This window comes from Buceros rhinoceros, unplaced genomic scaffold, assembly GCF_000710305.1.
Source record: "Buceros rhinoceros silvestris isolate BGI_N320 unplaced genomic scaffold, ASM71030v1 scaffold11858, whole genome shotgun sequence".
NCBI classification, from domain to species: Eukaryota; Metazoa; Chordata; class Aves; order Bucerotiformes; family Bucerotidae; genus Buceros; species Buceros rhinoceros.
In genome coordinates, this window is record NW_010426409.1 from 7,545 (window position 1) to 32,919 (window position 25,375).

Genomic DNA, 25,375 nt, shown 5'->3' on the forward strand with positions numbered 1-25,375 from the left:
GATTTATGGCTTAGTTGGGGGTCTGTGAGTATGTGTGTATGTGTTGGTATTCAGAGTGCAACAGATGGGGTCTGTTGCCAAAAGGGGGTGGGTCTCTGCAGAGTGTGTGGATTCAAGTCGCCTCCTGTTATATTGCAGTGTCGTCAAACAGGTAGCTTTCCTGGGAACACTTTGTTTGGGAAAGAATATGAAAGAGCTGCAGATTATGGGAACAAAATCTTTGTGTGCCTTGTGGCTTAACACTGAAGAAATAATATCTAGCTTGGTAATACTTAAGAGAAGATTTGGTTCACCGAAACCATTTAAACCGTTTAAAGCTTTTCTGTTGACAGATGATACTTCAGACTTTCAGCAGAAAAGCGTGATGTTTACAAAAGCTTTACGTTTTCTTGTGTTTCAGATCGCCTTTATTTTGCAGTTCTCTGCCAAAAACCAAAGGGTGGAGCTGGAGATACCCATTATTTCTGCATAGATGATGAACTTGTATATGAGAAGTAAGTACAGCCTTATTTTTTCCTGTCTTTTACAGAAATAAATTAGCTCGAACAACAGTAATGAGGAACCTGTTTAATTGACGCTCCTTTTTGAAATGTAGCTGAGGGAAACATACCATTCCCCTTATAGAACTAATTACACAAGTTTGGTCCTCTCAGACTTACCTGCCATGATGATTTATTTGACTTAGAATGGTTTCTTGGCTTCCCATCAGGATTTCTTAAAAATCTTTTCAAAGCAATTGTACCCATTCTTGTTAGAGGACGCAGGAACATGCTTCGACAATATATTCAGAAGTGTGCACTGAGCACTGTGAGCTAAAAGGGATGTCTTTGGTTGCTCAGGTATTAAGTGGAATGTCAAAACTTCTTGGAATAAGAGGAAAAAATGGACAAAATCAGTTCAAGTCTTTATGAGCTGACAATGGATATATTATTTCCTCTGTAGCAAATAGTGTAAGCCTTTGTGTGTCATCTGGAATGCTGCTGGTTCTTTAAATATTTTGGACTAAGGGCATGCTTACTGTTTTTGAAAGTACAAATCAATCTTCATTCTCTGTGTTCACTTTTCTCTAGCAATATTAATTGTCTTCTTTTAAAGTAAAGCTTTTGGTTCGGTCTTAAAGTCGAGTTTATAAACTGGTGTCACAGAGCGATAGAGTAGTGGGAACTTTTCACGCCTTCACTGTTCCAGTTTTGTTTTGAGTGGTGGTGTGTGGAGAACAAAGAAGAAGGTTTTAGTCTCTGTTTAAAGGAGACAACTGTTTCCTGCAAGAAAATAATATATATGTAAGAAGGCATTCTTCTTTTTAGAGTTGTGCACATATATCACATATATATTATTACTCATTGCTTTGTCCATCTGATTAAAAAAAAAGGCATTTATGGACGTCACGTGCAATTTTTCCCCTTTCTCTTACCAGCTTCTATGCAGACTTTGGACCACTCAATCTGGCAATGCTCTACAGATACTGCTGCAAGCTAAATAAGAAACTAAAGGTAACACTTGGGGGTTTTATTCAATATTTTTGACATTTTAAACAATAAAAACAAATGGGTCAGAAGTTGTTTTTTTTTTTGTTCGGGGGCTTTTCTGAATTCCTGATCCAGCTAAAGTTTGAATATAAATGCTAAGTGTTATCAAGGTGGATTTATGGATGAGGAGGATGATCAGGAGTGAAACCCCACTTACTTTTGAGATCCAGAAGATGTACCCCTGTGGCAGTAACTAATGTTAAGCTCCTAAAGGTTCAGTTGCTAAATGGGTATATAGACTTCTTTAAGTGAAAAGCTCCCCTTCTGGAATTCAGTCTTCTTGGCAGTCTGCCAGCGTTGAGTGAGCTCGAAGGTGCAATGCAGCACATTTTTATGAGATGTTTTTTGTTTGACTTAGTTTTCTCTTCTGGTCCTGACATCTGTTTGGTAAGAAGCAGCACTTGATCTTAGATAGTGTTTACGACATTGTCCTGAAGGAGACTGCCATGCTTCTACTTCAGATTGTCTTCTCTGAGGGGTGCTCAGTAATTTTGAGGATTGGGTGCTTGGTAGAGCATAGTGTCTTTAAAATAGAGGGTTCCTGTATTAGTTAACATAAATGGCTTCAAGATAGTTGACCTCTATGGAAGCTGGAGTATAAAACCTGTTAGGCAGATAAAAAAAGCTTATTAGCATTAATATGAATCACAGTTTGCCTCTTCAAAACTGCTTAGATCTTGAAACTGCCACTGAACTATGAAATTTGGGAAGTATGCAGAACACTATAGTTTAACAGAATTTTTTTTCGTTCCTTGTTGTCTGTCATTGTTATTTGTTTGCATAATTCAGACTTGCTTTGTCCACGTGACACTATGAAGAGGTTTGCCGGAGACAAGTTTCTCTGATTCTGGTTTACAGGATGTTCTGAAGCAACACAAGTCTGTGTTATAATCCCTTTGAATATCTTGAGTGTAATATTGGAGAGTACTTTTAGGATTGCTGAATACATTGAATGAGCAAGTAACATTGCTATTTAAATAGTGACATTTTACGATAGCTTAGCAGTTGATGAAAGTACATAGTTTCCAGCACATCGAGATTTGTTTTAGGGGATAGTTTTTGCTGCCACCACAAATTTAAGTTTCCTTTCTACTGTCAATGCCGCTCCACCCCCTTTCTAAGATAACTGGAGAAACTATATGTCAAACTGAGATGAAATTTTAAAAAGTTTTTATAATAAAGTTTACAATAAAAATATTTTAATTTGAGCATATATTTTCAAGTGATTCTGGTCAGTTGATTTATCTAGTTAGGTTTTCATTTGGAATACAAAAAGTCTAAAATTCTGTTTTCAAAAGTATTGAGACTTCAACAGGCCTGAAATGTTTTTTGGAATGACACTTTGCACTTACTTCTCGTAAACACCTATCTGTTACGTGGGGCTTGAGGTCAGAAATACTAAATGCATTTAAGGAGAAAAAGAAAGATTACTGTAATTTGTATCAAAATTATTTAGTCTGGATTCTGGGAAAATAACCAGAACAGTCTAGGTGGGGATGCAATAGAGTCTTCCAAAGCTTTTGAGGAACTAGTCTACAGTATATTTGGTCCTCTGAACAGAGGTGGCTGAAATTAAGTGAACAGGCCCTTACATGCCTCTAATTTAAAAAAAAAAAGGCGTGAGAAGTCTAAAATGCAAAATCATAATCTTCTTCATTTTTTAATACAGTCGTTTTCATTGATAAGGAAGAAAATCATTCATTATACTGGCTTTGATCAGAAAAAACAAGCAAATGCTGCATTCCTCATAGGCTCCTACGCAGTAAGTATTTACATTTTTACGTTACATCAGCTTGCTAAATAGATTCAGTTTTTCATACACAATTTTCAAAACAGAAAGATAAAAAATTTCTTTTCTCTTGAATAATCTTCCTACTAATGTATCTTATAGTTAGGTACCACATCCTGAAACAGTTTTAAAACTCTAGCAGATATGTGAATGGAGTTGTATGTTTTTTTTTTTTCTCTGTCTACTGCAGTCTGTGCCCATGAGAAATAAGAGCACTGCTGAAAAAAAGGTCCTTATTAATATTTTCATTTAGAAAAAATAACTGCTTCTTGATGTTTTCCTTTTGCCCACCCACACTCTTCTTTTTCAAAATAGAGAAATATTATCTTGCAGAAAGTACAGTATAACATTTCCTATTGCATGCACATTTAAATATACCTTTTCTTCTCCAGCTGCTGCTTTTCTAATGTAAGGTGATCTCTTCAGTTAGGAGAGGGAGTGAGATCATGTGGTAGGCTTAGAGCTGGTATAAATCCTGGGAATATACAAGGTGGCTGGAAATGTTCTGAGCCAGGTCCCTGGCTGCAGGAGAAAAATGACTGGCTTTACATCACAAGTGCATGTGTTTGGTACGCAAAAGTGTAGTCAAGGAATAAAATACTGAATGCTTCAGGATGAAAGACATGATGTACCATATCCATATTCTGCTTTGACTTGTAAGACACCTTGTCTGTAACCATCTTTCTTGTTTACTGAGTGATAAAATGAAGTGTGTGTTTTTTCATGTTGGAGATTTGAGGAGTGAAAGTTCATGTAGCCTTGGGTCATTCCTATTTATTAGCTGCAAGTGCTTGCTGTGGTGCTGACAGTCTCCTTGCTGCCTTTCTACATGCAGGTGGCCCATTTCCTGCTCCTCAGGGTTTCTCTGTTGTCTGTTTTCTACAGTACTTATTACAAATTAAGAACTAGATTTCAAAATGTGTCACTCTTGGTATTTGAAATGCAGGCACTTAGGAATGTTGCTGTAGACCTTTGCTTTCTTAAACCACATGGAAACTGGCAACAAGAGTTACTAAATTTGTTTGTAGTTAAGGCATTATGTTGACAAAACAGTTTCAGCTGTTAGGAAAGCTGCTTTTTCTTAGTGACTTGATCATAACGGAGACCAAGAAAGTGAGAGGGGACTGGCTTCGATTATCAGACACTGTTTGGAAGGGAGTGTGTTGTATTTTTCCCTCAATGTTTGTCCTGAATACGTGTAGTAATACTGTGCTGCACAGCAGCTGACATTTTGAACAGAATCCACCATACGGAAAACTAACTAATGGCAAAACAATCCAGTAGAAAACATTGTGGTTAACTATGTAAAAGTATACAAAAAAACCTAACACAAACATAACTTCTGATCATCCAATAGTCCTGCCATGTTGCAATAACATCATGCAACTGAAGAGGAATGCTTGGACAGATTTGTAGATAAGTATGAAGGGATTATGGCAGTCCAAAGCACAGTGCTTAAGAATGGAGGCTGCTGGACAGAGGAGTAGGCAGTTTTTGCCTCAGAGAACTGCAGGGAAGGAGGTAAGAGTTGCAGAGCACAGAAGGATGCTAACACAGATCCAGCTGTCATGATCGACTAGCCAGAGCACGTGGGAGAGCTAGCTGCGGACAGCTGGCGTATGGCAGAAATAGGCTAGTCAAAACCACCAGTAATTTTCAGAGACTCGTGTTTTGGTTTCTGCGTCGTACAGGTGGAATATTGCAGCAGTTTCCCTTAAAGACCCATGGCGAAAGGTAGCACTATGTGAATACCAGGCCCTCTCCTTGAGTGGTTGGGGGCATGTCTGCCTTGCATAACTGCGAGTCCTACATGGGGGAGTAGCGCTAGCTAGATGCTGATTTTCTTTCCAGTGCAGCAGACTTTGGCTTTGGTACTGCTTTTTCTATAAAGTAGGGTACAGTTTCTTCTCAGTTTGATGTGGGAGGGATTCCATTGAAGGAAGATCACAGCAGAAAGAATGTGCCCTTGAGGCTTACTTTTTTTCCCTGGTGCCCTTTGATGATCTTTCATGAAGAGGCAGGCTTAATTACAGCACTCACTGCTGAAGTGTTCAAACATACATATCCCACATCTCTGCTTTCTTCAGGGAGAATTGGACTGTACTCTGGGACGAGCAATGGCATAGGATCTGTTCAGAATCCATGATAAGCATATGTCTGTAAACATATTTCCTGATTGAAAGGAAATATATTGAGGCCTTCTTTATTTAAAAAATAGAGACTTAAGCGTCTACCTACTTCTTCAGTTCAAAGTCCTTTGCTTTTTGATGAAGAAGCATCCATACAGCTATTGGTCAAAACATTAAGAAGCTTTTCTGTAATTTTAGTTAATCAGACAGTATCCTGTTGGTAATGCTCTTCGCTGCTGGAACTGAGTATCATTGTTTAATTTCTGATCCCTTACCGTGTAATTAGTAGGTTGCCAGTGTATTTTGTTTTTTGTGGATTGAATGTGTTTTCTTGTTTGATTTTGGTTTTTTGACTTCATGGTAAGTTCCCATTTTAACAGTTTACCTTAGGTTGAGGAACTGCATGGCAGTGGAACCAGTTGGGGGATTTCAGATGGGAAGAGTAAAGAAGTAGAATTCTTGTACTTGTCTGTGTGTCTTGTAAAGTCTTTGATAACTTAAAGTTTTGGGTGCAGGGGGCTCTGTAGATGCAGATGCTTTAACTTGTTTCAAATAACAGGCTGCCAGGTTTTCAGGAGTGGCACAGACACAGTAAGCCGGTGTGCTTTTTTTTTCCTTTTTTTTTTTTTTTGAAACACACCTTTTAACTATAAAACTATAATGAAATATATATAACTAGATCTCCTCTGGAACTTGTGTGTTCTCATAAACATTCAACATTTTTATGAGAACAACTTCTGAACCTGTAATATTAAGGGCTTGTTGACTTTAAATTAGTATTCTTAAACAGCATATTATTTCTGCTTAAAGAAATTGGGATATATTAGTATGGTTTTTCATTCCACATCTTTTGTTTAAAAATAAATGTGTATGTATCATGCTCATTTTGAGCAAAGGCAATTATGAAAGTCTTCATAAACTGCGGTGAAGTGTAAGGGTAGCTGTTTGTGTTCTGGTTTACAAGCCAAGTCTGTTTTCAGTCTTTTCTTCACAGCTAATGTGTTTTAATGTTCCCCCTCCCCCCCATCTAACTTGTCTTTCTTTCCTCTTCAGTGGAGAGAGTTTCTGAACTCTCCAGGCTACACACTTCTTTCTTCCCCTCCCACATCTGCAGCTTCCTTCCAAGGTGTACTTTGATGTGACAGCACAGCCTAATTCAAGCTACAGGGCTCTTCAGTATAACATGGCCTTAAAAGTGAAGAATAACGTTTTCACGTACATTGTTATGTTTGTAGTTTTAGAATAAAGTGTGATTTTTGGAGTAAATGTTAACTATTTAGATCTTAATCCCTTCATTATTCATCTTCCATCTGTTTTAATTCTGTATTGTGTTTCATTTTTACAGATGATAGACTGCAAAATGGGAATAATATTCTTCTGTGTAGATTAGCATAAGTTTGGCACGCTCAGCCACTCAAAGGGTAGCCAAAATATATTGGTGTGTTGGGGTTGAATGTTTACACTTTATTTGGGCAGAAGGGGTGAGGGGAAGGAAGGGAGGGCTGGGGCGGGGGGTGAAACCTTTGCTCTTCACCTTTTAAAGAAAAATTGCTTTTCCTTGGAAGCTGTCCACATTGTTCAGGCCTTACCGCTCTACCAAAGCAGCAGTGATCTTCTGAGTTGATCGCTACAGTGGCTTCTCTTGATTTTCACCAGGACTTGGCTGTGGGTGAGGAAAGTCTGCTTCTTCCATCATTGCTCCTTCTATATTAAGAAAGAAAATGTACCCTCTGTGTCCTGTCCACCCAATTCCCAAGCTCCCCCCTCTCCCTTTGGCTGCATTAACTTAGTAACAGTGTATTTTTTTCTCAGGCCTGGCACTAATTATGTACTTGGAGGGGGACCCTCCGAGGGTACCGCCCCATGAACTGCTGTAATTCAGGTCACCTTCTCCAGGACTCATCTCTGTACTTTGTCTATTTTCTCATCTTCTTTCTTCAGGGTAAGCAGCGTTTCCTTCATCTGTTCTGATCCGTAGTACTGGTTTTTTGCCTTTTCAATTTGTTAGTGTCCTTCCTAGCTGTGGGCCTAATGCTGGGCAGAAGCTAGAGGTTGCAGAAGCAATAAGCACCCATCTGTGTGATGTTGAACTGCTCTATTCTTACTATGGTATTTGCAGAATTACCTCTGGTGAAGCCATGGGAAAAGCAGGCAAACCCTTTTGTTTAGTGGTCCAGGATGAGTGGTGGTAAATGGGTAACTGCGGCAGCCAGGTTTACCGTCAGCTGAGTTTTGGTAAGAGCTGCTTGTGCTTCACACGTGAGTGGCAGAGACAAGGTGAAGAGAGTACTGGTCTTTCATTTAAGCAAAAGTTGCCTTGAGTCTTTTTGTCTTTCTCTGTATTCATGTTGTCTAAAAAGCTACCTTTTCTGAATTGTATTTTGGGAATTGTGATCAGTCTTCATGACGGCAGCTTTTCCTGCTGTTTGTACCAGGTTCTTCCTCACAATGTTTTTTCCAGACTGCTTGTCTCCACAGAAGAAGAAGGGCTGATCTTTGGGGGTCTCTCACTATAGTACTAGCTTGCTTTCGTAGCTATTGTGAAGTACTGATGTACCCAGCCCTGTCAGTTCCCAGCTAATAGGGTTTTCTACATTCTCTCCGCTGTTGAGAAGGTAATTGGAGTTTTCTTGCTTTTGTTTATGATGAACAAAGAGGGTTGGTAGAAACAGGCAGTCAGTTATTCCCTCTCTGCTACTTTTATCCACTTAATGACTGTGTTTCTGTTAATGAAGGAACTGTTGGCCATGTGCATTTCTTCAGGACACCATAAACCCATACAGGAAGCTTTTTATTCTGGTATATTTCTATTTTAATTTTGCTCTATTGAACCTTAAATTCTAGGGATTATTGCTAGAAAACAATGTGTTAACTGACTACTATATCCAATGGAAATTTTAATGAAGTAAAATATTTAATACTTTTTTAGTAAAATTATGCATGTGTGTGAGCTTGTGTTTGAGTCTGGTCACACACAGTAGTTATTAGTATTTTTCAGAATGAATGGGATGTGATTATTTGCAGTTTACAGCAGTTCCACCTGTTTTGGGTGAGTGACATTTTTGGAACATAGTTGTATCACATGGAATTGGTTGTAAGCAGTTTAAAATGAATCATCTCATTAATGTCTTGCTTGTCAGTCGGTATGTTTGGTAAAATGTGTGATTTAGGTAGCAACCTTAAGTAGATTTTGCAGTTAAGGGTGAGCAGGTGGATAAACTTGATGGCAATAAGCACATCATAGGCATAAATTTAAAGTGCTGTTTACAGGCTTGGGTTGATACCATTTCTAACAGTACAGCATATTTAAATACCCTATTTAATTGCCCTGAAAAAGCAACAGGCTATGTCGTAGATGATGATTATCAAACATGTTTTGTCTTGCGTGCAGCATTACTTTTTCACTTGGCCATCCTGTGTATTGAAGATGCCTTTTTCAACCAGAGCCTCCATTCCTTTTCTACTAGGGATAGTTTTCATTCTGTGGTGAATACCATTTTCATGATTGTAACCTTTGTTTAAAAATAGGGCTGGTTTGAAAACACTAATACGAACCAGATGATAACATGGCTTGCTAAAAGAACTCTCCATTCTATGGTTAATTTTAGGTGCTTATAAATAAAGACTGGGTCACCTCGTCCTGGCAAGCCCTTCTATTTTATTCAGGGAATATTATAGCAGCTGTTTGACTACACAGTGATGTTGGCAGGAGCAGTGCTTGAGTGCACCTTTCCTAGTACTCAACACTTGGATAGTTCTTGACCATTCACATCGCTGCCTGCAGTCCCTTAATTAGAAACAGATGTCCTAAATGAAAAGGATGATTAGAGCATCGTTATTGGTTCAACTGCTAATAGCAAATTTCTGGCTGCATTTTGAAGCTGAGTAAGATTTTTTTTTTTTTTTTTTTTTCATAAAGAAAATTTCCAGATTTCTGGTACATAAGTGATTACACAGTGTGATAAAACAGTATGTTATTTTGGCTTAAAAGATGTCAGTTCCTTTTAATTTTTCCTGGAAGATAGGTAAGTAACAGATGTGTAAAAGATTTTAACAGTTTTTCTGAATGTATTTGTGTGTAGTTGTGTATGTGAACACATCTATACTTTCATATGATTGTAGGAAAATTCTGAAAAATGGTACAGCTGTGCTTGCAAATCATTTATTTCAGATCTGCTGAATTTCTAAGTTTTTTCAAAAAGTGGGTGGGGTTTTTTGAGGGTAGGTTTTTTTGTTGGTTTGGGGGTTTGTTGTTTTTTGCTTTGGTTTTTTTTTGCTTTTTGTTTCAGTTTTTAATTTGCCTGACCTGCAGGAAAGGACCCCCTTGGAAAAACAATGTAAAATTCTAGTAGACTTTTCTCCTTTTGTATATACAAGAATGGACAAAAGCTCTCCCAGAAAATGCCTGGTTCTGCTACATAGCAATAAATATCATTACTTGACATTTATTTTAATATTTTTCATCTTTTTAGTAGTACTTCTTGTTGGCATTAACTTAATAAATTTCATTTCCTCCTACTGCATTAAAGTCTTTCTCTCTTTCAAGTCTTCTGTCTACTACAGGTGTCTCCGATAATTTTTTCCTTTCTCTCTCATTTTCTAGCTTTTAGTCCTTTGATCACCCATGTTATTCCAATGAAATTGTTCATCTTTAAAGCTTTAGTGGCGTCTTTCTGGTCAGAAACACTATTGTATATGTATATACATATATGTATCTATATATATAATAGTTTCAGTTTGTGTCAGGAGTATGTTTTTGAAGTTAATCTTTCCTTAAACCCCACTCACTGCATTTTGGTTCACTTCATGGAGCTGTCTAGAAGCAATCCCAACAAGTAGTGCAGATGTCAGATCTTCAGTGCTGGCTCTTAGTCTACAGACGTATTTCTGCTGGTGCACACTGCTTCCTAATGCAGATGTGGCCTCTTGCTGCCCTCACGTCTGTTGCTTCCCTGGGCTTTGCTGCTCCTTCCCTCACTCCTTCAGTCTTAGCTGTTTCCGTATCTGGAATTTGATTCACCCACAACCTGAATCCAGGCTCATCCATGTTCTTCAATCTCCACCCAGCCTTGCTTCCATCCAAGATTTTCAGCTGGGTGTTCTCTTTTGGTCTTAAGCTGTGACAGAAACTGATCCTGTCTCTGCTTTGACTGTCACAGCTTCTTGTGTTGTGTAACTGGCAGGATACTTCCCTTGTGAAGTAAGTATCTATTCATGGTCTTTCCCGTTTTGTGCAGAGACTGAATGCCATTCTTCCCTTTTGGAGCACTCCACGCCATTGCACCTGTCCAGATATCCCCATAGTAACACAATTTTTTTTGTCAGCCACATCTTCACTGAGAACACCATCTGGCCATTTCATCAACTGCTGTCTCTGCGACTGCTCACATGTTGTATCTTGTGTGTGTAGTAGTGTCACAGCTGAAGTGTAGCAGGATCTCTCTTGAAATCCAACTCGAAGAGCTTCCTTCTTCTGTGAGTGTATTGTGTGTTGCTTCAGTTGTACAACAAGTACTGGGTATTTTCACTTAGTAGCTTGTCCACGTTGAAAAACTGCCATCTTCTTGCAGGGTGCTTTTTGTACATACTAAGCTATGGTAGACATCGGTATTTTGTGTCAAAATCAGGTTGACTTTTTTAAATGTTCATGTAACTATATTAAGGAAAGTCCATACACGTGCAAATACATTAAAATGGTATGTCTAGCAACTTCCCTGGCAGTGTAATTTCAGAAACTGGATCTGTGCTTAAGAACTAACGTGTTTCAGTATACTGTAACATTATTTAGATTTATCTTAATACTTTAAACACTCTGTGGAAAAAACTGCCCTCTTACAGCTTACAAGTTATACTTGTAAACAAATGCTGCTGCATTGAAGCTTGTTTTCTTTAAGAAGCTGGTAAAATCTCAGCGGAGATATGGGAGAAGTCCTTGGCCTTTCTGAAGTACTTGGCTTACAGGATTAGCTACTATTAGCTGCATTTCTGTTTGCCTGTGCTACAAGTAGTGTTCTCTGCTTATTACCCAGCCTTACAGTACTGAATCCCAAACTTTTTCCAGGTGACTGGTTTCTGTTTGCTAATGCCATTTCGTGTCTCTGGTTTGTAAGTTTTTCTGGGGCTGAGAAGCTCCTTTTCTGGTAAGCCAGCAGTGGCAGATTTAGATAGTTGCTAGCAATGTTTGTTCACTGTGCTGCAAGATGCAAGTATGACTGGTATCAAAGCATGCAACTTAAAAATTCTTGGAATATAACCTTTGTAAGCAATTCAGGCAACAAATATGCCTGTGGAATAGAAAGTGAACTTTGGCTTCTGAGGACCAGGTATTCCATGATGTTTTGGGGGCTTTTTAAGTGTCTTTTCTGTTCTAGGTGTATGCTTGCAAATATAAATGCAAAAGCCACTTACCCCTCCCTAGTGTAAGCACACACACATACAGTTTTCTTTACTAAACTACATAACCAAGTCAGATTTTTTTTCTTTAGTTTTGCTAATTAATTGCACAGGAAGAATGCTCAGAAAATACATAACACAGTGATCGAAACGAAAAATGAAAGGGGTCACCTGGTGCTGTGTGTGTTTTAGCTCTCTGTTTAGGTTATGATTCAAGCTGGGTTTGGTTGGTTGGTTTTGTTTTTTTTTTTTTTTTTTTTTTTTTTTTTTTTTTTTTTTTTTTTTAGCAACATCTGTTCCATCTCCCATTCTCATCTCACAAGACTATGTATGTGTGTGGGGGTGTGTGGAGAGGGGATGTTGAAAGTATGTTAAGCCATTTGTTCAGACTGGCTTTGCAGCAGCATCAAAGAACTTTGAAAGGCAATGTCAACTTAAAAAAAAAGTCAAAAGCAACAGAAAGCAAAAATTCCACACTTAGATTTTTGGGGGGTATTTAATTAATACTTATTAGGATTCTTACTTTCAAAAAACCTCTAAGGTAGAAGATCTACGTAAGACACATATAAGAGATGTAAGTAGTTCTACTGAACGTTAATGAAAAAAAGTGATTTCCATAGCATGGTAGAGCTTACTTAATGCAGTTTTAATGAAAAAGTATTAGCTTGAAATTACTGGATACTGCCCTGTTAATTGACCGGCTTGCTATTAACAGTTTTTATCTCCTGGCCATGCCTGTGATGGTGTTTGATGGTATTGGAAGACATAATTTGCATAAAAGAGGTGTTTTGTGGTATTCTTAAAGGAGACCTTAGGGTTAGAGGCTATCCAAGAGGGATCAGACATACTGTGCTGGAAGACCACGTGAATATTTGTCATAAGTTGGTCTTTTGAGAATTCTTTTCTGCGTGTTTTTGACAGTAGAAAGTTTGTTGCCTTGTTCCATTATTAGGATTTTGGTTTTGAAGCTATAGATTTTTTTTTTTCCTTTACAGCATCTGGATTTAGTTACTGGATACTGCCTTGCCAGTGCAAAAGAGGAATCACAGAATTTGAAACAATGCAAATGTACTGCTGTAGGAAAATCAAAACAAACATGAATTACTGTTTTAATCTTGTCTGCTGAGTGTACGCTGTTTTGTAGATTCACAGCTTTGCTGATATCTCTTTGGGTTTTTGTGTTGTGATTTACATCTTAAAAACTTAATTAAAAATAAATCAACAAACCAGTCCAGCAGAGTTGCAAAACAAACGTGAAAGAATCCAGACTGACAGAAGCTTTTTTACTTAGTCTATAGTTGAACAACTCCTGCACAAATCTATAAGTTTTCTTTAAAAATATGTATTCCGCTAGGTTGACCAGTACTTTATATTGTTTATGTTAGCTTTATTATTGCACACTTGCATAATTTGTTCTTGATGCCATTCTTTTCCAGCACTTTTGAGCTCTGTGATAGTTAATTATGCCTTCTCCAGTAAATAAGTGACTTGAAGTTATTACTATCAATCTTAAAATAATCTTTTTCTTTTCTTTTTCCATAAAAATAGATAATATACCTGAGAGAATCCCCAGAAGATGTGTACAGGCTTTTATTGGCTGGAAGCATTTCATATCTTCCTTTCAGGTAAATAACAAGTTGATAGAACTTTCTGATATCTTGAAAAAGAATGTAGCATTTATCAGCACTAATTTGGCTGGTTTTTTGTTGTTTTTTTTTTCCTAAAGTTTTAACATGTGACATATTCAGTGTCTGAGCTTTAAGTGCAGACTGCTGAACAGGGGTGTTAGCGGCTGGTACTGAGGAGTACTGGCAGAAGGTGAAGGAGCACGCTTCTTTGTATGCACCCTTGTGGAGCTTTTTGATATACATTGCTTCTGACTTGGCAGTCTGGTTTTGTGCCAGTAGTTGGTAATTTAATGTATCAAAATATCTCATTCATCACTACTGGCTTGTAATGATTCTAGCACTGCATTTTCCCCACTTACTGAATGCATGCAGCAACCCGCAAATACTGTGTTATGCATAAAGAATGCTGGCTAAGATCCTATGATTTAGTGTAACATTAAATTATTTATTTTTACCAGTGAGGAAATGCGTAAAACCATTGGTTCATGGTTGTTTGACCCTGAGGAAATCTAATCCTCACTGTTCAGACCACAGATTTCTCTTCATGGTATATGCTGTGCTGCTTAATGTAGCAAATAAAGGTGATCTATCATGCAGAGAAGCAACTTCTGAATTTATTCCAAACGAGTTTCTAATAGTTGAACTAAACTAATGTTCTGTTGGCTGCCACAATATGCAGAAAAGAATGTCCAAAAAACTTCTTACTCTCCAAATATATTGTCATGGGGTGATTAACTCAGTCCTTGCTTGTTTATGTTTTCTAGCTCTCTTGCCAAGAGATGGGCTTTTGATGATTTGAATTTCTATCGGTTCCCCCCTGCCACTCCACAGTATAAGGGTGTAGTAGCACCTCTCTTTATGTGCATACTTCCATCATCCCCATTTCTCACTTTTATATTCTCAGAAAAACAAAAGTCCTCCTCTGGCAAGATTGTAAGGTTTGTTTCTAAGTATCGTAAAGGTTTGTGTAGGTGATGGAGATGGTAGCTTTGCACTGAGGTCATACCCTGCCTGAATTGCCAGTCCATCACTTCAACAGTGCTACTGAAAGAAATGCAAAAATATTTTATATAGTAAGACTTACTGAAAGCTGACTTTTGAAGACATGTCCAGCCTCTGGAATAAAGGGTACAGGCTGCTGAAGTGTCTGCAAACTTTAGCAATTTTTAAGTTATGCAGCTAAACCTGATGCAAATAAAAGAATTCAGATTATGTTAATGATCAGCTGAAATGTTGGTCTGTGCTCTTTAAGATCTTCATTGTCTTGGTAAAAAACAGTACCTCCCCACAGAATAATAAAATGTCAGTGAGGTAGTAGCTACTTAAAAGTCATTATCAACATGAAAACTTCTGTTATGAGGATGCAAAGAATATTTCTTTCACTTATAGACTCACAGGTAGGTTTGAAGGGACCTCTGAAGGTCATCTGGTCCAACCCTGCAGCTCAAGCAGGGGCATCTAGGGCCAGTTGCCCAGGACCACATCCAGATGGCTTTTGAACGTTTCAAAGGATGGAAACTCCACAGCATCTCAGGGCAACCTGTTCCAGTGCTCAGTCATACCTGGACTGAATATCAGAACAAATGGTTCCTGATATTCAAAGGGAACCTCCTGTAATTCAGTGCCCATTGTCTTTGGTCTTGTCACTGGGCACCACTGAAAAGAGCCTGACTCTGTCTTGTTTACACCTTCCCTTCAGGTATTTATATACATTGATAAGGTCCTCCTTGAGTCTTCTCTTGTCCAGGCTGAAGCCTTTCCTTCTATATGAGAGTCTCTTAATCACCTTTGTGGCCCTGTGCTGTACTCGCTCCAGTATGTCCATGTCTCTCTTGCACTGAAGAACAGAACCGGGCACAGTACTCTAGGTGTGGCCTTACTGCTGCTGAGGAGAGGAGAAAGATCACTGCCCTCGACCTGCTGGGAATACTTTGTCTAATGCTCTCCATGATGCCATTAGCCTTTGTTGCAGGGCACATTGCTGATATGTGTTCAACTTGGTGTCCATCAGGACCCCTTGGGTCCTTTTCTGCAAAGCTTTTTTCCAGCTGAGTGGCCCCCAGCCTGTATGATTGCATGAGGTTCTTCCTCCCCAGGTGCAGGACTTTACCTTTCTCCTTGTTGAACTTCATGAGGCTTCTGTTGGCCCATTTCTCCAGCAAGTCAGGGTTTCTCTGGATGGCAGCATGACCTTCTGGCATATCAACCACTCCTTCCAGTTTTGTCATCAGCAAACTTGCTGCGAGAACACTCTGACCCGTCATTCACATCGTTAATGGAGACATTGAACAGGATCAAATGCAGTACTGAATCTTGGAGTACACAACTAGTCAACTAGTTCCTGACCTACAACTAGACTTTGTGCCGCTGACCACCACCCTTTGCCATTCAACCACTTTTAAATCCACCTGTCTGCTCAACCAGCACACTTGTCACTGGCTTGTTTGTGAGGATCTTGTGGACACAATGTCAAAGGCCTTATTGAAATTCAAGTAGACAGTGTCCACTGCTCTCGCATCATCTACTGGGCCAGTCATGTCACTGTAGTAGTTTTTCAAACCGGTCAAGCATGCCTTTGCCTTGATGAATCTGTGCTGACTACTCCTTATGCTTTCCTTGTCCTTAATATGACTGGAAATGGTTTCCAGGATTAGCTGTTTCATAACCTTTCTGGGGATTGAGATAACGCTCATTGACCTGCAGTTCCTGAGGATTCCTTCTTGCCCTTCTTGAACTAGAGTTTGTTTTCCTCCGGTCTTCAGGCATTTCTCCCTGTTGCCATGATTGATCAGAAATTATTGAGTGGCCATGCGATGACAACCAGCTCCCTGAGCATTCATGGGCGCATCTCCTCAGGGCCTATGGACCTAGGTATGTCCTCTTTGCAGAAGTGTTCCTGACCTGATCCTCTTCCACCAAGAGTACATCTTTACTGCAGCCTTTGCCCTTGGTTTCTGGGACCTGGCATCCCTGAAGAGACCTGGGATTCCTTGCTAGTGAAGAGTGAGGCAAAGAAGACATTCAGTATCTTGGCCTCTTCCACATCTCATTGAGCAATGGCCCCACATCTTCCCTAGTCTTACTTTTGTTGTCTGTGTACTTGCAGAAGCCCTTCATGTTTTCTTTTACATCCCTGGCCTGATTGAATTCTGTTTGGGTTTTAACTTTCCTAACTTTATCCCCAGGTGCTTAGACAATGTCTCCATATTCCTCCCAGGTTACCTGTCCTTGCTTCTACCCTCTGCAGGCTTCCTTTTTGTGTTTGAATTTATCCAGGAGCTCCTTGTTTATCCATGCAGGCCTCCAGCCATTTTTGCCTGCCTGTATTCATTGGACTGAACTGCTCTTAAGCTTGAGTCTTAACCAGCTTTCTTGGGCCCCTCTTCCCTCTGGGGCCTTTTCCGAGCAGATCTTTGAAAGGGCTGCAGTCCGCTTTCTTGAAGTCCAGGGTTGTCAGCTTGCTTTTCACCCTCCTCCCTCCTCTAAGGATCCTGAACTGCACCATTCCATAGTCACTGCGTCCAAGGCTGCCTTTGACTCAATCCCCAGTAAGCACCTCCTTGCTGGTTACTATGAAGTCCAGCAGAGCACTGTTGCTTATTGGTTTCCATATCACGTGGAAAAGGAAGTAGTCACCAGTTCGTTGCAAGAACCTCCTGGATTGCGGTGAAGTTCCCCATGAGGAACAGAGCCTGCAAATGTGTGGCTGGTCCTATCTGTAGAGGGCCTAATCCACTTGTTCTTCCTGGTCAGGTGGCCTGAGAGAACGCCACTACTATGTGACCTCTACCTGTCCTCTCTTTTACCTGAATGGAGTTCTCTTGGGTTCTGTAATTTCTTTCTCCTGCTGATTTTTTTTTTTTTTCCCCTCCACCTTTCACGCTGATTCATTAGAAGAAGAATACAAATTATAGAGACAGCCATCCCGGTTCTTCAGTTCTCCCTCCTCTTGGTTGAAATTTGAACATGACACATTTTCTGCTTCTTTGAAACGTTGATGTTTCTCTGCTGATGAGGACTGCATGGTCTCAAAACTGGATGTTCTGCCAAGACGTAATATTCTTTGATGTAGGTTCAGTTTAAATGTATTTTTTTCCTAGACTGTAGTATTCCTCTAGAACGCTTACTCTGCAATCCTGACGGAATCTAATAGTGGTCGCATACCAAGAACATGCCATTCTTGGATCAACAGAATTTCAAAAATAGTACTTGAAAGAAGAAGTTTTAATGGAAACCAGTTTCTCCTCATGTTTAAGCGTAAACTATTTTATGCATCTTAAGGAAAATCTTTTAATATATCTACACAAATGCATATTTCGATGTTTTAGTAAGAAGACGCCGTTCACCTGTACGTAGAATGCATATGCACAGCATGTTTTTTCTTTTAAATGGAGTTAGAAGAAAAAATTTTCAGTGTATTAAAATTGGACTTTTTTTGAAAGTGTACTTCAGAAGAAAACGTTCTAAGAGTGTGTGTTAGAAAAATGATACTAATTTAAGCGTTGGCTTTTGCCACAAGGAGTTCGTGTTGTCTTGGTTTTTGACACGGACGGTTAAACATGCCAGTTACAGTGTTCCTGTCAGAAATCGAACATGTCAGCTTTAGGAAAGCTGTAACTGGAGTAGTCTTACTCTTTGGTCATCTCTAAACATAGCTTGGGTTATGTTTTGTTTTTATTCGAAGATGCACGGTGGGAGAAATGAAGTAAGAATTCAACATAATTTTTTCAGTATAATAGTAATTGTCTTGAAGCGGTTTTTTTAAAGGTGTTTTAGAGATATATCTTCATTTGCTTTCACTTGGATTAAAATGGGATAATTATACCTTTATGGTCCTCATATCTTACAGGGATGCTTCCTTTGGTACTTGCAGTTTTCATCTAACATTGCTGGACTGTTTTCATGCAATAAACAAGGTCAGTAAAAATATTTTTCATATTGCAAAAGGTCAGTTAGATATTGCCCAGCATGAAAAGTGGCTTAGGAAAAGGGATGCAATTAGAGCTCTTGCCCAGCTTGTTAGGTGTTGTGCATTGTAACAAAAGTTCTAGATACGGCATACATAGAAGTCACGTATGTAATCAGCTAGTGAAGGTTTTAAAGAGGGAATTCTGAGTTTTATTTATGCCATCTTGCAGGACAGTAACTCTCACCTCTAGTCCCTAAGAGTTGTGAGACAGATTTATTGTATGCCCCTCTGGTGTTATATTTTAGGCTGAATATAGCCTTTTGAATTGGTTGTGGTAATTTTTGGGCATATGCATTATGTGCTAATGACTTCAAGTTTTGCTTTAGCAATACAAATAGAACAAATACAAATAGAACAAATGTTAGGAGGAAAGTGCTTTTTTTTTTTTTAACTACAAACTACCTTACTCTACTATCTTACAGCAATACAGTAGTGAAGTAACATGACAGTGAAGGGCAGGGGATTTTACGTGCATCCTTTTTAGTCTGTATGAGTAGTGAAATGGGAATTCTGCAGCTCTCCCCTGTGCTGCTGTCTTCTGTATTATGGGTATCTCTGCCAGGTACTGGTCGTTTTACTGATTCAGACAGCTTCTTGCAGAATTGTGAATTTCATCTAGTTTGGACGTTTTGACGTTGTCTGTCAGTATGGCGAGAGTGGTGAATTTCTATTCTTCTTAGCAGCTGTGAACAGCAAGGAAAACTAGAGAAGATTATGCTGTGAAAGAGGCGATTAGAGTGTAGTTTTTTAAATATTTGGAGATACTGGATTACCTGTGTTTGTGCTCCAGGACTTAACAAGTGGGTAAACTGCCAGTTACCCAAATGTTCACTTTTTTCATACAATACGAAATATAATGGTTGTGGGTGATTACGCAACATCAGGGACCACCCTAGTGGCCTGCTTAGGACTGTGTGTCTGCAAACAATTTAAAATCAGTGAAGATATTAACATCCTAACAAGAGGAAATAGCATTCATGCACAAAAATGTCTGCAAGGCTTGGATATAGACTTCAGAATGTGCTCATAATTTCAATAGTTAATTTTTGCCAAGTTTTTTTCTCCTTTTTATTTTGTACACCTAGCAATAGTTAAAAGACTGAGTGATTCTGTTATCTGGAATTTTATAGTTATTCAGTGCAAACGGAAAAGAGTGGATCTGCTTGTCTAACTTCACTTACATTAAAATTTACGAATCTGTTTTGAAGCAATACTGAATTATCTCTATTTTTTCAAATATATGAAGAAATCTCTGAAAGAGTAGAATGGGTATTAAGGGGCTTTCAGTAACCTAAAAGAGGGATAATTTAGTAGCATTGAAAAGGTGTTGTCTCTGTTAAAAGCTTTATTCTGAATTTTAGGCTTTGCAATATGGTTTCCTGGATTTCAATACGTTTGATGTAAATGAATATGAGCATTATGAAGTAAGTGTTCGTTATCAATCTTCTGATTTGTTTGCTGTTACTAATGCTAAAATGATTGTTTATTATATATGCTATTTTTTTTTTTTTTGAGGTATTAAGTTCCATTTCTGTTTTGTCTCTTTAAACTTTGCTTGTTAAATAAAGGTGTGTGATCAAAAAGAGAATATTAAAATCCAGATTTAATCATAGTCAGCCTCAAACATAGGGGGAAAAGCAGAAATCAAAATGGAAATAAATACTGTGTTTCCGTTATTATTATTAAAGGCCTGGAAGATGATTGGGGCATGTGAATTTGGCCATCTTTTAGATGTTGTGCATATTCTTGAGCAGTCTTGATAAGAGACTCTAGGGCATATAAGTCCAAGTCTAACTGAATTATGGAGAGCAATTAAAGCGTGTATCTGTGAACACGTGGCAAAGGTATACTAACACTCCCTGAGGAAAAGAAGGAAACAAGGCTGGGAAACTCCAAGCCTATAAAATTCACTTTGGGGCATGGGAACTGAATGTAAAAATGAAGGACTACAACTCTTGGCTCAGAAATGCAAAGCTGCCAGTTATCTGTAAACAGAAAATTAAGTGTTCTTAGAATCTAAAAAATCATGATTTAAATTGTGAACAGAGATAAGGCTAAGGTCATAATTTAGAAAACTATAAAAAAATTAAAGATTGGAATTCCCCCTTCATGTGAAGGGCATCAGCTGTGTGTTTTAAAACTCTGATTTAGAAAGAGAACAGAGGCAAGATAAGAGAGATTTGAGAGCATCGGGCATCCTCACAATGGAATAGAAAGCAGGCAACTAACATAACTTCCTCTGGCAAAAATTGTACATCTCTTCTATCTAGCATGTATTTTGAAACAATAAGGAAAAGCCTGAAAATACAGGGATAATGATAAACCAAGCATTTTCTCTTGACAGAGAGCAGAAAATGGAGATTTTAACTGGATAATACCAAACAAATTCATTGCCTTCAGTGGACCTCATTCAAGAAGTAAAATTGAAAATGGTATGCTTAAAAAAGGAGGTGGGGGACACGAGCCCACTGCTTTCTTAGTTGATTGTTATCAGTAAGAACAAGCTTAAAAATTGTTCCTCAAACAGTGTGTTTTTTCCTTGGCTCTTTTTCTTTTATAAGAACCCTGGCAGTAAAATTTTAAGGCTTGGTTTAATTGTATTCTAACCTAGATGATTATGTTAAAATTCCATTTTCAGTTAGTCTGTTTCTTTGTTGCACATGAGTTCTATTTCGAAAGTGATTTCCTCTCTCGTTTTTGAGCCTTTGTTTATATCTGCGATTTTAGCCTTACTCTCTTCTGTTGGGTTTTTTTTTTTTCTTCTTTTTTCAAATAGGCTATCCACACCATGCTCCAGAGGCTTATTTCCCATACTTCAGGAAGCATAAAGTCACCACTATAATACGCCTAAACAGAAAACTGTATGATGCCAAAAGATTTACAGATGCTGGATTTGAGCATTTTGACCTCTTCTTTGCTGATGGAAGCACACCTAGTGATACCATAGTTAAAACATTTCTAAATATTTGTGAAAATGCCGAAGGTGTTATAGCTGTTCATTGCAAAGGTACAGTGTAAAAACTGTTTATATTATAGTTGATGCTTATAGTTACAGCTCCTGAGATATTTTGCGCTATAATTCTGTTACATATAGTTACTAACATCTCTGCCAAACTGCAACTTTTCCATGCAAATTCTTTCTACGCTCCTGTTCTGCACTTTGTCTTCTAAGTTTTTTCAAGTTCCAAAATGTATTCTCAGCTGTCTTCAAGAATGAGGCTGGGTAAAGTGAGCTTGCCAATATTAACAGCTCTTTCCACAGAAATGCGTTAGCCCTTTCAAAGAATGCTTTTGAACAGGAATTTGAAGTCCTGGCAAGGTTTTATAGGTCTTTCTGAAAATACACAGTTAATATACAAAGTCATATACTTTTGAAAATGTCCCTGCAGCTTTTTGAGGAGATTCCTCGTGAAGTATGAGAACCACAAAAATCTATCCCTTAGAAGCCCTTTATACTAGCTACACTGGTCATGCTCTTGAGTATCCAGAGTTCCAGAGTTAAGACTGTCAAGGAACAGATATTCAGAACATGTCCAGTGCAGCAAGTATCATTTTTTTGTGGTTCTAGAGAAACTAGGTTTCCATTCCTACACCACCTTTAATTATTTACACAAAGTTTGCCTCACTAACATACCTGATAATGCTGTGATTGAAGGAGAAGGGCTTTTTCTGAACCCATGTACCTGAGACCTGCTATGACTGCATTTTTATTCCTGGATCTGCCATCCATTTGCTGCATGTTTAGCAGGATTGTACTGTGAAGTGGAAGAATTGGTAAACAACAGCATCCTGACTGTTGGGAAGCACTCTCCACTCAGGTGATATATTCAGGCATATCACTTACTTGATTATACCTGAATATTGAGTATCAGTGGTACAAGCACTTTGTTTCCATTCAAATTAGGATCTGCTTTGATAATTTACTGTACCCGTGGTGTCTAGACTACCTTATGTTCCTCAACCTGCTCTTATTGAGAAAGAGTGGAATGCTGTAGCCTGTTCTTAAAGCAGAGCAAGGCATGGAAAGTGCCGTGTGGTTAACGTGGCTGTTGGGCTACTCTGACGATTTTACACTGCTGCTGCTAAGTTTGTTAAATGAGAGAAGGTGAGGTCTGGTTTGACATTTACAGCAAGTGATCAAGGAGAGGAGCCACTTACCTCTCCTCCTGTCCATCTCATGTTGCCTAAGGTAAATAGAATTGTTTTGAGGGCCATCGCAAAGAAAATTCCACATCTGGAATACTGTTTACCTGTGTTGGCTAGTACCCAGACTTCCTTATTGCAGAATTAGTCTTTTTCTTGTGAACTAAAGTAAGAGATTTATTAGAGGAGAGATTGAAAGAACAACTGGTTGCAGTGCAGTGTGTGGTCTTTTTGCAAGGAGGTGCTTTGAGAATTTTGTGGAAAAGCTGGCTGATTTATCCCATGCATAAAAATGTTCTCATGTCCGTGTACGTACTCATAGGTAGATATGTAAATAAAAATAGATAGAATTATGAGATACATGTAAAGTCACTGGCTTTGGAAGATCATCTCACTCAGAAAACGTGAACAATGTGTTAGTAGCCTTGTATAAGGCAAAAAATTTCAAAAGGTATGTTTGGCTTACTAAGTTTGATCAGTAACAGGTTTGTTTAATGAGCTAAGCAAGTAACTATTTGTCCAGGTAACCATGTCTGCAGCTACAGCAGATTCCAGCTGAAGACGGGTATGTAAAAGAAGCCATTCTTTTATCTCACACAGCTGGTCTTGGACGAACTGGCACACTTACTGCCTGTTACATTATGAAGCATTATCGGATGACAGCTGCTGAAGCTATTGCCTGGATTAGAATAAACAGGCCTGGTTCAGTGATTGGACCACAACAGCACTTCTTGAGGGAGTAAGTAGATTGACAATAAATTATTTTGAAAATGGATGTAGATGTCTTTTTCTTCTTCTTTCATTGTACGCTTTGTCATTAATCTTTGGTGTTAATTTGTTGTGGTTTTGGCTTTTATTTCCTTGTTACAATAGCAAACAGGCAGAACTTTGGACAGAAGGGGATATTTTCCGTGCAAAGTTGAAAAGAAACCGTAGAACTGGCGTAACAAGAATTCTGTCAGGAGTAGTTGATATTTCAATTGATGACACAAGGAACAGAACTATCCGAAAGGACATTGAGCTGGTAATATTCTGACTATTGTACCTTGGTAAAAGTTGTAACTGTTGTTGAGAATTTCTCAGATTCTGAACAAACCTGTGGGTGCATTGAAACTATGTTAATCAGATTATTTTTCTGTTGATCTTTTTGCATCAAGGGATACGGGGGTAAAAAAAAGGTATGGACAGCAACTATGACAAATTAAGTGCATTACACAGGGAAAGCAGGAGCATCCATCCTTCTTATACTTTAGTCTTTAGTAATTAGGTAAATATTAGAACAAAAAAGTACTCTCGATCTGCAATCAAAACGACTGTGATTTTGTTTGGGATTGTAACTTCACCGTGTTTAAAGGGAAGGGATGAAAGGTTTTTTGCTCTCTTTAGTTTCTAAGTAATTGCAACTTCAATAATACCTGTTGATGCTGTCTTTTTAAAAATCGGTACTGCTGTTATAAAAAGGCAAGTGAAGGAAGGAAATGCTGTACTCAAGTGGAGATTGTGCTGTACCTAAGCAAAGTGGTACTATGTTTCCACTCTTCTAAAGGTAGACAACAATCTGATGCATGTAATTCATGACACCACTTAATGGTTTACAGGTTTAAAAGCAGCAAACAGGAAACTGGAAAAAACAGAATTGTATTTATGCAGGTGGATTTTCTTTGATTTTATGCTGGCAAACTTTCCTGTTGGGATAATTCTGACTTTAATATTTAAGATAAAGTTAATTCTTAAATGTCTGATGTTATATATTTTAATCTTGGTTTATCCCTTCCCCCCTCCACTTACCCAGTATAGTGACGAAGATGAAACAAACTGTGTAACACAAGGGGATAAACTTCGTGCTCTGAAAAGTAGAAGGCAGGCAAAAGCTGCAACTGCATCTCCACTGACGTAAGTCGGGTTTTGAATGTATAAATGCCAGAAATACATTTATCCTGCTCTTCATGCATACTCATTTATCCTTCATGCTTTTGCTCATTTAGAACAGCCTTTGGTGTGAGCACTAAGGAGACAGGAGAACTTCATTAAAGAACCGCATTAACTCAATTTCGAGTTTTCTGAGTTGTTTTTCATTCCAGTAGTGTGAACTTCACAAGGTCCCATATTATTTCTGAATGCTTTAATTTTAATCACAAACATTCTCTTGTCATTCCTGTGGTGGTATAAAAATGGAAGAGTGTATCTCAGTGTGGTGGTGTTTGATTGACTGAAACAAGGTGCTTGCTGTTTTTTGAAGTCAGCTACCTAAGAAGAATAGTTGAAAGAAGAATCTTTAGCTTCCTTTCATTTCCTTTGCCTTAGAGAGGAACTTTCTTTAAATCCTGTGTGCTTTAGGATAATGGCCTATTATCCGAATAGGAGAGGAGGCACTATTTCAGTAAGTAAGTATATCAAAACAGAGTACACTTCTGTCAGGGAACCTGGTATGCTGGTCTCTTTATTTCAGACAAGGACTGAAACACCACCTGTAAAAGAAAGTTCGTAGTCACCTTTGCATCTGTTGTAGCTTGTAGCAACTGTAGCTAGAAAAGCTTTCTTTTTAAATAAACAGCTTTTTAAATAAAAAGCTTTCTTTTTAAATAAACAGCAAGAGAATGCAAGACTTGCAAGACATACACAGATCTCATTTATTTGCTAGGAAAGGAATGGTGACCCCTGGCTGTCAGATTTTTGCAAATAACACGGCAACAGAGTCACAGACCAAAGACATGTTGGCTTTTGTTCCGATGTCTTTCTGTACGGAATGGTGCTGCTAGCTCCTGGCCTGATAAAAAAAAAAAAAAAACAACAAA

The 25,375-nt window shown here is 38.4% G+C and overlaps 1 protein-coding gene across 1 annotated transcript in view; it reads left to right on the forward strand.

Annotated features, from left to right (window-relative positions):
• Positions 1-400: 400 nt before the first annotated feature.
• LOC104498144 (dual specificity protein phosphatase CDC14B-like) overlaps positions 401-25,375 on the forward strand; it is a gene marked incomplete at its 5' end in the record, with an annotated part of 35,883 nt that continues 10,908 nt past the window's right edge. The window contains 11 exons of the mRNA XM_010141490.1: positions 401-494; positions 1,418-1,493; positions 3,199-3,291; positions 13,389-13,465; positions 18,318-18,384; positions 19,799-19,861; positions 20,782-20,869; positions 21,214-21,444; positions 23,181-23,319; positions 23,454-23,604; positions 24,373-24,473. Coding sequence (XP_010139792.1) covers positions 401-494; positions 1,418-1,493; positions 3,199-3,291; positions 13,389-13,465; positions 18,318-18,384; positions 19,799-19,861; positions 20,782-20,869; positions 21,214-21,444; positions 23,181-23,319; positions 23,454-23,604; positions 24,373-24,473 — 1,180 coding nt within the window. The remainder of the gene's footprint in view (positions 495-1,417; positions 1,494-3,198; positions 3,292-13,388; positions 13,466-18,317; positions 18,385-19,798; positions 19,862-20,781; positions 20,870-21,213; positions 21,445-23,180; positions 23,320-23,453; positions 23,605-24,372; positions 24,474-25,375) is intronic.